Source organism: Poecilia formosa, unplaced genomic scaffold (genome assembly GCF_000485575.1).
Source record: "Poecilia formosa unplaced genomic scaffold, Poecilia_formosa-5.1.2 Scaffold5, whole genome shotgun sequence".
Classification (NCBI taxonomy): domain Eukaryota; kingdom Metazoa; phylum Chordata; class Actinopteri; order Cyprinodontiformes; family Poeciliidae; genus Poecilia; species Poecilia formosa.
In genome coordinates this window covers 2713238-2725939 of record NW_006799944.1, presented here as the reverse complement: position 1 = coordinate 2725939, position 12702 = coordinate 2713238, and the positions used below count along the sequence as shown (strand labels likewise).

At 38.4% G+C, this 12702-nt stretch overlaps 1 protein-coding gene across 16 annotated transcripts in view; it reads left to right on the top strand.

The window, feature by feature from the left end:
- trpm3 (transient receptor potential cation channel, subfamily M, member 3) overlaps positions 1-12702 on the top strand; it is a 141700-nt gene that overhangs the window by 62930 nt on the left and 66068 nt on the right. For all 16 annotated transcript variants that reach the window (XM_016677168.1, XM_016677138.1, XM_016677160.1 and 13 more), the window contains exons 2-4: positions 9060-9139; positions 10364-10565; positions 12307-12520. In XM_016677168.1, coding sequence (XP_016532654.1) covers positions 9060-9139; positions 10364-10565; positions 12307-12520 — 496 coding nt within the window. The remainder of the gene's footprint in view (positions 1-9059; positions 9140-10363; positions 10566-12306; positions 12521-12702) is intronic.

Here is a 12702-nt window from a genome sequence, read left to right as displayed (position 1 = left end):
GCTCTGCTAGGCTTAGCTGAAGCCTGTGGGAAAGAGAGCTGCTTATTTTAGCCTCAGGAGATGGATTGAAAATGATGGGGGGGTAAAACAAGCACAGATTCTCTTGGCTCAAGGAAGTCGGTGACATACTAAACAGCACATTTTAACATTAAAATTGATGAATGAACAAGCTCATGCGAAGAATTTATTTTTTATTAATTTTTTTTTGCTCAATTTATCTTGATCACCCGGTTTGAATGACGATGCCTTGCTGAAGGAAAAAGAACTGTGAAAACATTCAATGCGATATAGTTAGCCTTTTTCAGGTGGCAATATTGCAAAGCTCTTGGCATGTTGCTTGACCTTGTGAAGTAAGTACACCCTTTTATCATAAACCCAGGATATGAGGCTGAACGGTTTATATGTAACTTCCTTTTGCATTTATACTCACCAGTCACTGAATCATGTACACTAGTTTGTGCTTAACACAAATAATAAATCAGCCAATCCAGTGCTGTTAATTTAATAAATTCAGGTATCTATGCATAGTGAAGACTTCTGTTGAAGGCAGGATTGTTGGTGAATGCTGGGATTTTTCTGCACAAACTATTTTAAGATTATCAAAAGAAAAGAAAATCTCCAGTGAGGAACAGTAATGTGAACCAAGTCTTGTAGAATGCATCTCTGAACAAACAACTACATGTCGGCTTTGAACAGAAAACCGAGGCTGCATTTAACACTGGCTTCTCAAGACTTTAAATTGTTTAGGTTGAACATTTTGGGTTGAACATTTTGGGTTTTATCTGGGGTTTTGGGTTTTATTGTGGGGTGATTCACAATAATGTGAATCACCCCTCAATTCTGTTGCAAAAAATAAATAAATAAATAAATCTGCACTTATTTTATCCTACCTCCATCTCACACAAAGGAATACCTATACTGATGATGTAAAATATCAACTGAAAACAAGAAGCAAATGTGCATTTTTAACCGTTTACCTTCAGAGCCTTTTTAAAATGAAACATGGCACTTGAGGCAAAACTTATTGGCTAAAAGTTTGAAACTTAACAAAAATAAACTGAACCTGGCTGATGCTGGTTTCATCTTATCTAAGGAGGATTGAGTCATAAAATAATTCCAACTATTCCCTAGCTTTTTTTTTTATTATTATTATTTTGCTCAAAGATGAGAGTCAAAGTGGAGAGAAATAGGCCTTTTCCCAAATGTCATACAGTGAGAAGCCAGGTTGAGTCCGAACAGATCAAAACTGCTGGTTAAACGACAAATTACACACAGCTGTAAAAATAACTGCACTTGATAAAATAAGAAACTATTTTTAACGTGTTCCATTTTCAGCAGATGCGTGACAAAAAGCCAGGCTTATTATTGTGTGTAATTAACAGACGTCCCCCACTGGTACATGACAAATTACTGGATTTAAATAATTGTTCAGTGTTTGCCTTTGGTGCTCAGAAATGTTTGGGATTTTATTAACATTTCCTTTATGTTTTTTTTTTTTTCTTTTCATTGTACTAATTGGAGAACAACAAGCATGATGAAACTGCAAGCAATTGCCTCATGAGACACAACTCAGTTTCACAGGGTCTGTTATTCTCTTTGTCATCAATACACGAGGAAATGTTCAAAAGTTTAATATTTTATTTAAAGGTACAGGTGCAAGAAGGGAAAAAAAAAAGATTTGCACTGGATTTTCTCATATGTTGACCAGAAAGAAAAGTCTTAAGAAGTGCTGGAGGAGGCAGCATTGGATTAAGGCTTTATCTTGATCGAACAGGAGTATCCACTGGAGAAAAGAATTGAAGGATCAGAGGTGTGAACTGTGGGTGTGTGCACTGAGGTTCCACTTTTGGTGTTTTACAGTACACAGGCATAAAGACATGGTGTGGACATTTGTGTGCAGACATAAATCCGTCCGTTCATGTTGACCGAGTTAAACACACACGCACATACACACGGATGTTCTGCTGTGCTCGTGTTCTTTTCTTTGTTTCTAAATGTATACTCTGAAACACACGGAAAGCTTATTCTGTGTGTGTGTGTGTGTGTTTTCAGGGAAAGAGCATGCATGTATGTTTTTGGCCCATATACTGGCTACTTTCCAGGAAACTTCTCCTTGTTTAAATAAGTGAGTGCAGGTCAGAAGGTGTTACCATTTCAGCTGCATAAATGATTCCTCCCCGGCCCCACGCTACACTTACTCTCAGTGATGGTGTTTCAAACAGTTCACAGCTGGCACCAATGAGTTTGCAGTCTATTCCAGTGCTCAGTTGCAGTTCATTGCTGCCTCCTAATGTATTTGATCTTCTCAAGCCTATTAAATACAACTATATCAGCGTGGTTTCAGATCTTGTGCCCACTGTCCTTTGTACGCTTGAAGTGGCTGCGGTGAGTGAGCTTCAGTCACCAATGCTGAAGTGCTTCAAACAACTCAATCATTTTATGCCTTTCCAATTTTGTTTTTCTTTATAAGTTAATAAATCACACATCTTCAATACCTTTTAGCACGCTCTGTGGCCAGAAGACGGAGAGGAAATTACTTCATCTGTTTTAACAATTTAGCGAATGAGAAATCTTAAGCCAATGTGCCCAGGTCCATTAGAACAGTGATGTTCAATGCCGGTCCTTGAGGAGCAGCGTCCTGCCTGGTTAAGACATGTCTCTTCTTCAACACAGCTGGTATAGACGGCTGAATTACCTCCGTGGCATTTCAATAAGTTTTGCAGATGGTTGATAATGAGCGATTCATTTGTTTTAGGTGTGCTGAGCCGGATATGTATCAGAACATGCAGGAAGTCGTCCCTCGAGGACTGGAATCGAACAGCTGCAGACACCATGTCTGATGCCCAGCTTTTGACCTGACCTCACCAAACCGATATGAGATGATTACAATTTATAACTTTTAATGTAAGAATATATAAAAACAGCTCCTTGACAGATCATTGGTCAGTAGCCGATTTCATCTAGTTTTTATGTTCAGTTTTGCAAACTATTATTTTCAGTGCCATTTGCCTGATTTTATTCACACCCCTGACAGATTTAGGTTCAACTTAATCTTCTAATCTTACGGTCATGTTTCTTTTGATTGGAAGAATTATAAATTACCTGAGTCCAAACTTTAACCTGACAGAAGATCTGTTGACTTAAATCAACCTGGCCCCATACATAAAGGGTCAAAATACCAGTGCATCAAGGGTTTCACTGATTTAATGCTAATTAAAATGTCTCTATTGATTATTTTGAGGGATATGATAATGTGTATGTTTAATAAAAAAATATTTGAGCATTGTCTCATCTTGATGAAACATCTGTCTCCCTACCACTTGGAAACAAACTCCCTGAATAAAATTAATTTAAAATTGACAAATGTCTTCCGATGGATGAATAATTTGCAGCTTTACTGCACAACCTGTCAGCATTTTCCCATCAACAGGCTATGTCTTGCTTAATTTTGTTTTGTTTTTGCTCTGGAGTGACACAGAAAGTGAATGAAGCAGAAATATAGCTCTTGCTTTTCTCATTTGCTTGCAGAACACTACAGTGGGTTGTTTATGTGCATTCTCTGAAAGATATGTGAATAGGGAGCAAAATGTAATTTGGTGTCTCTTCCAATGCGCAAAGAAAGAAGTATTTATTTATTTATTTTTTTACTTTAAGCTATTTGACCTTTAAACAAATCTGCAGTGGCAGCATTAAAATAAACAGCTTTGGTTTATCTATGTGTGACAATTGTTTTTTTTTAGCACTTTTATTTGAAAAGTGGGGTTTTAGTCCGTATCACAGATCTGAGAAAACAACTTTTTACCTTGTTTCTTTGTCTTAGGCACCAATGGTTCTTTGGGATTGTACTAAAAGGGGGTGTTTAGATTTTGTGTGAGTTTGGGTTTATTTTCACATTTGTGCATATTATGGCATTTGCAGAGACAAGGTGTTATTTCCGTGTCCTCAAGCTCTGCTTGACTTAATTTAGCTCAGGTTACAGTCTTCCTGTTCAGCTTCTTTGTAATTAAAACTGGTCAGATCTGTTAAACAGCTTGCAAATCACACTTTCAAGCAATAAAACTGCCAGTACAGGAGTAACTCTCGCGAAGCAAGGTGTGGGTTTTGTATGTGCGTGTGTGAAAGTCATTCAGGGCAAAATAAGGGCAGTGAGCAGGCTAGACAAATGTCATGTTGCTCCTCCTAATGGGCTCTCTTGCCATTCAGAATCCCTCTTCTGGCGGTGATCTCTGACAGAAATGCAGTAAATCGAGATGATTCTCTCTCTCTCTGACCAGTTTTAATTTGAAGCCCAAACAGGTGAGGCGCTGCAGAGAAACGAAGGGGACTCCTAATTCCCTTCGCATACGGTTTCTGGAAATAGCCGCGGACTATTTAGCAGGGCTAGTTAACTACATGCGGTTAAATATGCAGATGTGGAAGGTATTTCAGTTACTTAATTGCAAACAGAACATCTTAGGAAAATATCATTTTTAACATGAGAACATTTATTCAACCATGTTTTGAGTGTAAATTAATCTTCTTTAAATGTGTACTTCACCTTCCTAGGGTTCTAGAGACATTTTGACAATAACCCGTGAGCTTGAGTTTCTCTTAAGCCACTACACCGAATATGATCACATCAAAAGCAGGATGGCAAATTAAAGTCTCAGCAAAAGCCAATTGTGCTCTCTAGATGTCAACTGTTTGGGAGTGATGCCGAAAGAAAAAGGAATACATTTGCTGTTTCATTACAAATTTGAGTTTGCTTAACTCTTAACTATTGTGTGACATTCAGATGGCCATCCATCTATGAACATAATTCACTTGGAATAAAACAAAGAAATGTGTAAAATGTGACTTTTTGCAAGTTTCTGCAAAATGTGAGAACTACAGTGAAAGATTTGAGGGGTTTTTATTGTTTTGTTTTTGTTTTTTTATTTTTGTATTTTTAGACATTTTTCCCAAAGGGACCAACATATATATCTTTGTTTGAATATAATAATGAGCAAGCTGAAATACAGCAGAAAAAAATTGTTTATCAAAAAACCTAACATTGTTAAACGTTCGTGAGTTAGATTTTCCTTTTAATTATTTCACCTGTTTGTGCATTAAAGTAAAAAATAAAGGAGACCGGGCAGATAGTTAAACACTAAATGCACAGATGCAACACAATGAAGACATGAGAGCATACACACACACACACACACACACACACACACACACACACACACACACACACAGACATCCATTTTTTTCTAGCAGAGCTTACACTCACAGTAGATTAGTTGCCTGCAGAGACGTGTTGTGATCCAGTTTCCTCTGATAAAGTTTTGTCTTGTGTGTTGCTCACAGAATCTTTCAATTTATACTTTAGTCGACAATGGATGTACAAAGAAAATTAAAGCAGTGCAGTCCTTAATTAGACAGAGGTGAGTCAAGATAATTAACCACATACGTTTCGTACTCTTGCTGTATTTTCTTGTGGTAAATTTTACTATCTTTGTTTTATTTCCTAAACCTTATTTTGTATTTCCTGTCTTCTTCAGCTTTCATTGAATTTAATATATATTAAATGTATAATACTTGGTTTTTTTTTAGCTTTAAAGTCACTGTCTAATGTGTTATTCTTCATATATCATAATAGTAAGATGGTATTAAAACACTACCTTTTTGAATTATGCAGATGGCTCTTTCAGTAATGTGTTAGATCATAAAGGTTAATGGATTTAAATTTTGTTGTAGAAAAAAAATATGACAGCTGAAAATGTAAATCTTTTGCTAGCCAACTGTGCTTTATGACTGTGTCAGATATTTAATTAAAGGAAGTTCAACGCTGCTTCAAGTGACTGTGAACTCCTAATAGATTTTATTTAAAAACAGCTAACGGTTTCAGATTGGGTGTCTCTTTTGATATTTGTAAAATCAAAATGCACAGGAAAAATAAACAGGAAACAACATTTCCTCATTCCCTGATTGTATTTATCATTTTTGTATTTTGTTGGGAATCGGGTAAGAAAGTTTATGTGTTTTATCCTGTGCCTTTATACAAGCCTGGTACTTCCAGGATCATATCACACCCCAAGCTGTTCAAACAGAAATTTTATTTTATTTTATTTTATTTTATTTTATTTTACTTTTTTACAAAAGGGAGAAGAAGCCAAAGGAGAGAGTGAAGACATTAGGATGTTGATTGGATTTTGTTCTCAATTCAGCTCCCTGCCAGTGCCAATAACAAAGACAGGATACAATACTAGGGGAGGGGGAGGAGAGCGAGCATGGAGGGTGGAGGTGGCGGATCTCGACTGTAATGGAGTCGAGACCCCTAACAGGCTGTCAGATGCTGGTTATTTGCTGCCGCAGTCACGCCTCACACTCAAGCACCCTGCACACATTTCCAAGAGTCAATCCAACGTTTGGCCCGACAGCTGGCGTGTTTGTGTGTGTCTGAGTGTGACCCAGTAATAAATATTAATTACACAATTGAGTGCAGGCCATGTGCCATTTCGCCGTTCTTTATCAAAGCTCATGAACAGCACTGAGGAGTGTAAGAGAAGGAGTCATAAAATAACACAGCTGAACGTATTTCCACCTTTGACATTGACTTTGGTTGTTGATTGTTTTAGGGGTTTTCCATGGAAACAGGAGTTTATCCTACACCAATTATTATTTTTTATTTTTTTCCGCTGTTGGCTCTACCGTCAGGCTAATCAGCGCTGATTATTTCCGAAACGTTGTCGAGAGGATCTATTTCATGCCAGGAGATGCTGGCGGATGAATACGCCGTTATGGCATAGCAGAGAAAGAATTGGGACTGCGGGGGTGTTCAGGGGGAGGGTGTAGCAGTGGCCTGCTGAGTCATCTATGCCAGGCTAATCTGTCAAAGCAGCCCCCTCGGCCCCACAGAGTAATGGTTAATCATTGGAAGTCTGGTGTTAGGGTAAGTGTGTAGGCCTGGCGTGGTTGTGGACAGTTGCGTTGGGTTTTGGGGTGCCTTAGCGTGACAGGTCAGTCAGGCGGATGAGGCGGGTGTTTTTGTAGTTGTGACTGTGAAGAAAGCCCAGAAAAAGCAGCTCCCAGCTTTGCTGACTGGGAGAAGAGCTGGGGCTGCTCTCCCACAGCAAACAGCAGAGAAACGAACGACTTGTTCGTTTTTTAATCTTTGCTGTGTTGGGGTTTGTTCTACTTGCCATCTGTTTGTTCGCTTGACATCCTGGCTAAATATTAAATTGTTACATTTGATCTTTTTTTTTTTCTGGACCTCCAACTCTTATTTTTTTAGATCATTTCAAGCCAGAAGACTTTTTTTTTCTCTCCAGAGGGGCCAATTTGAATAAATTACAGATAATGAAGGGTCAAACACCCAAATGAAATCAGGTCCAGTGTATTTTATGGGCGTCTGTCGTACATAAAATTATATCACCCATCATATCTATTAAATACAGTCAGAGGAGATCCTGCTTTGTTCCACCTTGTTGGCAACCTATTTGTTGATGGTTGACTCCTTTCTGAGAAATACTGTCTTAGCAGTTTTGTTGGAAGACATCTTCTGGGCTTTTTTCCCTCCTTTGCAGCTACAACAAGTTGGTAACATAGGCAGTATGTTTGGTCAAGACACAATAGCATTCTTTTGACTTGTCGAACATAATTATCTCTGAACTCACTCTGATATATTTTGTGTCAGTTTTTAGTTTTAAAAAAAATTAACTTTTTATGTGTGTGTGTGTGTGTGTGTGTGTGTGTTTTCCTTTTTTGCCTCTTTCCTAAACATTTCATTTGGGGGTTAGTTTTGTTCATGCCCCAACAATTTAAAGATAGATTGTGTTGAAGAATGGATCAAAATCACCCCGAAGTGAATAGCTCCTGCATTCTGGAGAAGTCTTCACGTTATCATTATAAAAATAGTTTCTACAAGGCACTAAGTACACTTTAGTAAGTATTTAATAGTTTTTCCACTTTATGAAATTTGTAGATTCTTTTGCACTTAATAGTATGTTAGAATATCTGGTGTGAACCTATTGTCAATAGTATCATTAGTAATGTATTTACTGAGAAAAATGACACGTGTAGTACGTATTTTCTCAGCTGCATGGGTAAAATATAGATTTTTTTAAATTTTGGTTTAATGTTATTTGCATTTAAGGACATAAATGCCCAGTTGAGGGTTAGTGTATGTCTCCAATTTGTGCTTTTGTCTCCCTAAGGACTGTACAGTGAACACCTGTATCACTACAGTTTCCACACACTAAAATCACAGGATAAACATTGTAGTATATGAAGAAACTGATGTCAAAGGGCTCATGTTCTGAGAACGGTGGGGTTTGTTACATATAAAATGGTTTGACTAATTTATTTTTTTGTATCTTCTTTAATTGATGGAATCACTAATGCATGCACTATATCCATTTCAACAACACAGTTATACGTTGGAGTTTTACTGTGTGCAGCGGCTGCACCACTCTCTGGCTCTTCAGTGTAGTTCCAAACATGTTGGGAACAGGATAATTGGTTCCTCACCTGCACCAGATGCAGCTGCTGGGTATCACAGTTTCACAAATGAACAATTTGACTGTCTGTCTGAAACTACAGTTTCTACATCTACCTGTTGTTTATGAAGAAGTTGTGCAGACATGCAGAACGTGCTGCGATTTCAAACGTGCTCGGCTGGCACGCAGGTTGCTAAGGATGGAGAACTCTGATGCCGAAGGCCTCATTTCCCTCAGATTTTCGAAGCACTACAACTTTCCCAGTCTGAGCTATCTAAGTAGCTGTGAAAAAATTCTGAGACCTCATTTTCAGTTTGGTGTAAGACTGTGGTTCTCTTGTACGGTAAAATGCCAACTTCAAAATTCTTCGATATCCGCACTTTTTATTTTCGTGCCTCATTTCGTCAAGTAATCAAGTAAAGCTAGAATACATTACAGCTTTACTTGTAATGTATTCTAGAAGCAACTTTATTTCCCATTGCTCCGATCTGGAGCGATGCTAACATAATGTTTACCAGTTTCAGCTGTCTTTACTCCGTGCACAGGAAGCAGTTCTGCTTTTTTAACAGACTAAATGTTTTGTCTTTCCTCATGCAGGCACAGAAATCGTGGATAGAAAGGGCATTCAGCAAGAGAGAATGTGTTCATATCATAGTGAGCGCCAAAGACCCCCATAGGTGAGTGGAAATGTTTTGAAGATTAAAAAAATGGGATTTTTCTTCAGCTGTTAAGTACGCTGTAATTATCAATAACTCTTAACTTATTTGCTAAACTCAAACTACAAAAACTCAGTTTGATTAAATCTTTGTTGAAGATTAAAATTGTGATCAATATCAATCACTATTCTTGAAGGACAGCTCAACATTATGCAGCTTTAGCACTTCTGAGCATTTTTTTTTATTGCGAAGGATGTTTAAAATTCAGCTTTGCTTGTAATGTAGACGTTTTACATTTTACTTGGTCCAACAAATGTCTAAAATAAAAAAACAACTTTTGAATTCACTTTGCATGATTGTGAGACTGCAGAAAGCAACACAGTTAGATCAGCACTTCAAGAGGATGTATCTTTATTTTTGCAAAAACAAACTCTGATGGTTTAGCTGATTTCATTTAAGCACCATACAAACTCAAACATATGCAAGAAAAAAACTCCCGGCTTCTTGATAAAACAACATTAGCATAGCTACACAAAATCGAGTGGATGCCGAGAGCAGGAGGAAGCTGGAGAAGCTGGAAAACATGTTTCTCATTACAAAATCAACTTTTTATTTTTTTTTTTGTCAAAAGCATTTATAGTTCATTTACACTTTTGGCAGAGGGCGGAAAAGAAGCTTTTGTGAGAGATGATGGAGAAATGAATTGAAAATCAAAGCCTCCTGACTCTTCCTCCAAGGACTCTCTTTCTACTTTAAACACAAAATCTTGAAAGCTGCATTTAGCAGCTTCTGAATAAGTATTTGCTCATTTAGGAATAGCACAATTTATGACTGTCATTCTGCCAAGTCTCAGGTTCCTGAAATGGAGAAGGAGACCAGAGAGACAGGAAAGCAGACGGGTGTTTTAAGAACAGGAAGCAAGAAAAAAAAAGGGTGGGGTGGGGGGTGGGGACAGAGTCGGTGAGATGCTGCACAGGCCTGCAAATCCTTCATCTCTCCTCCATAAGAAGATGAAAGCGAGACGACAAGCTGCCACTTCAGCCTTGCCCACCACTTACACACGCTTATGGAGGCATTTCACACTCTTCTTCTCCATCACTTTCTCCCACAGTCTCCCTTCTCATTCTTACAGCTAGAGCCACTTTGCTTAGGGCTCACGAGTCGCAACGTTTCAATTATGTCAGGAAAAGGCCCCGTGTAAGACAGCTGTCTCGACTTGGCTCTGACCTTTTCCTCCCCGTCCAGGTGCTGCTGCGGTCGTCTCATAGGTCAGCATGTGGGTTTGCCGCCAGGTATCTCATCCAGTCAAAATGACAAGGCAGAGCGTTTGGCCAAGAATGACAGCCTGTCAGAGAAGTGGTCAATCAGCAAGCACACACAGCTCAGCCCCACCGATGCCTTCGGCACCATCGAGTTCCAGGGAGGAGGACACTCCAACAAAGCCATGGTGAGTCGCGTCAGTGTTGACAGTTGTGTTTTGTTGGTGTGGCTGGATGACATGTAACAAAACCTCCAGTATTAAAATCTCATTATATTGCTCGTCTTAAGAAAGTCTTTCTCAGGCAGCGTGACTTTAACTGGCTATGGAAAGCTGTGGAAAGCACGGTTTTCTGCTCAGGGCAACACACTGCATGGGGGCTACACAGAAATAATTGAATAAATAAATAAAACATTTGCCTATTGGTTTATAAAATGGCTTATTTGTATGTGCAGTCAATGACAATGGGTCACCCTGTGCTGTGTACACTGCAAACGCTGTTAGTAAATATTACTACCGCTGGATTCTGTTCAAACTTAAAGAACCACTTTGGTGTTTTGGAGAAACCACAACTACGCTGGACTGTCTCTTGTTTATAATCATTCATATACATATGCAACTGGATTATTCTCCACTAAACAGTAATAAATAAGTAAACTACAGGAAGCCATTCAGCAAGTTTAACCTGATTACGAGCTATGCTAGACTGAGTGCTGGAAACAGACAATAGTCTTTAAAAGTGCCAGCTGTTCTGTATTGTTAGTTGAGGCGGTGATGGAATAAACAGAATATAAAAAGAAAGGAATCTATTTCTATTCTGTATAAAAACAGAATATAAATAGACGCTTAGTTGGCAGCACAGGCAAAGAGAAGAAAATGTTAGAAGTGTGGGTATGTGAAATAAATTTTCTTGGAAAGGAGTCACATAAAGGCTTAGATAAATATAGAAAAACATTGTTCAGATTGTTTTGCCAATTGATATATATATATATATTTTTCGTATTGGTTAAAATGCAAAACAAAACAAATTATGTAAGAACACAAAAGGAGTTCTCACACATAAATTCCTCTGAAACGATGTGGGAATTAGGCACACTGTGTTTGATAAACGTTTAGATTATCCCCCCACATGTTAAATGTTTCAATGTTTAAGTTGTACTTCTGACGATACGTTTGATGGATAAACAGATTCCCCTCGACTCACTTACAGATACTTTTCTTCAATCACAGAAAGTATCTGTTCAAATGTTTTGAAGCTTGAAAGCTTGAATCCGTTTCCTGGACCGTTCTGAAACCTTCCAAGAAATGTTTTAACGTCATGACTTCATCTTTATCTTTGCGATGTCTTTTATATATCATCTCCATAACAATGACGCGTTTTCTGAGTAAAAGCATTTGCACCTCTTGAAACTTTTCAAAACTTGTCATGTTGCAGCTGCAAGCCTTAATGTTGTGCCCAAACAGCCCAAACTCATACAGACTGATTTAGAGAAATCTATGAAGAGCAATTTTGTAGGTCCTGCCACAGCTTCTCAGTTACATTTAGGTCCAAAACTTTGACTAGGTCTTTATAACACATGAATATGGATTGGTATTAGCAATTTCAAGCCACCGTTGGCTTTAATGTTATGTTCAGTATAATATAACCGTGCTGGATGGTGAACCTCCACCTAGTATCTTTTCTTTTCCAGACTCTGCAGGTTGTATTTAGCTCCATCTACTCTAAACACTTCCTCTCACCCTAAGGAATAATAGCTTGCCCACATCATGATACCACCACCACCGTGTTTCAGAGTGGGAACACTTTGTCTAGGTTGATGTGTGATGTAAATTTTTTCCGACACGCTTTCCTTCAATGTCAGCTGGGGTGTCGATACTCATACAAAGCACTCTGTCTGCTTACGCCATGTTCTTCTTGCTGTGTTTGCAGTATGTGCGAGTGTCTTATGACACTAAGCCTGACCTGCTGCTCCACCTGATGACCAAGGAGTGGCAGCTGGAGCTTCCTAAGCTGCTCATCTCAGTCCATGGAGGCCTACAGAACTTCGAGTTACAGCCTAAGCTCAAGCAGGTCTTTGGCAAAGGGCTCATCAAGGCAGCCATGACGACAGGGGCCTGGATATTTACAGGAGGAGTTAACACAGGTAAAAGAAAACAAAAAAAAACAAAAAAAAAAAACAAAGGAGATAGAAATATAAATATTGAGCATTTTTACGGTCAAGTGAAATTCCTTTTTGTGTTCACAACTCATCTAGAGTTTAACTCGATAAATGAAATAATGAACTCTTCATATTGAATTTTGCTTGCTCTGTGCAGCCAAATTCTC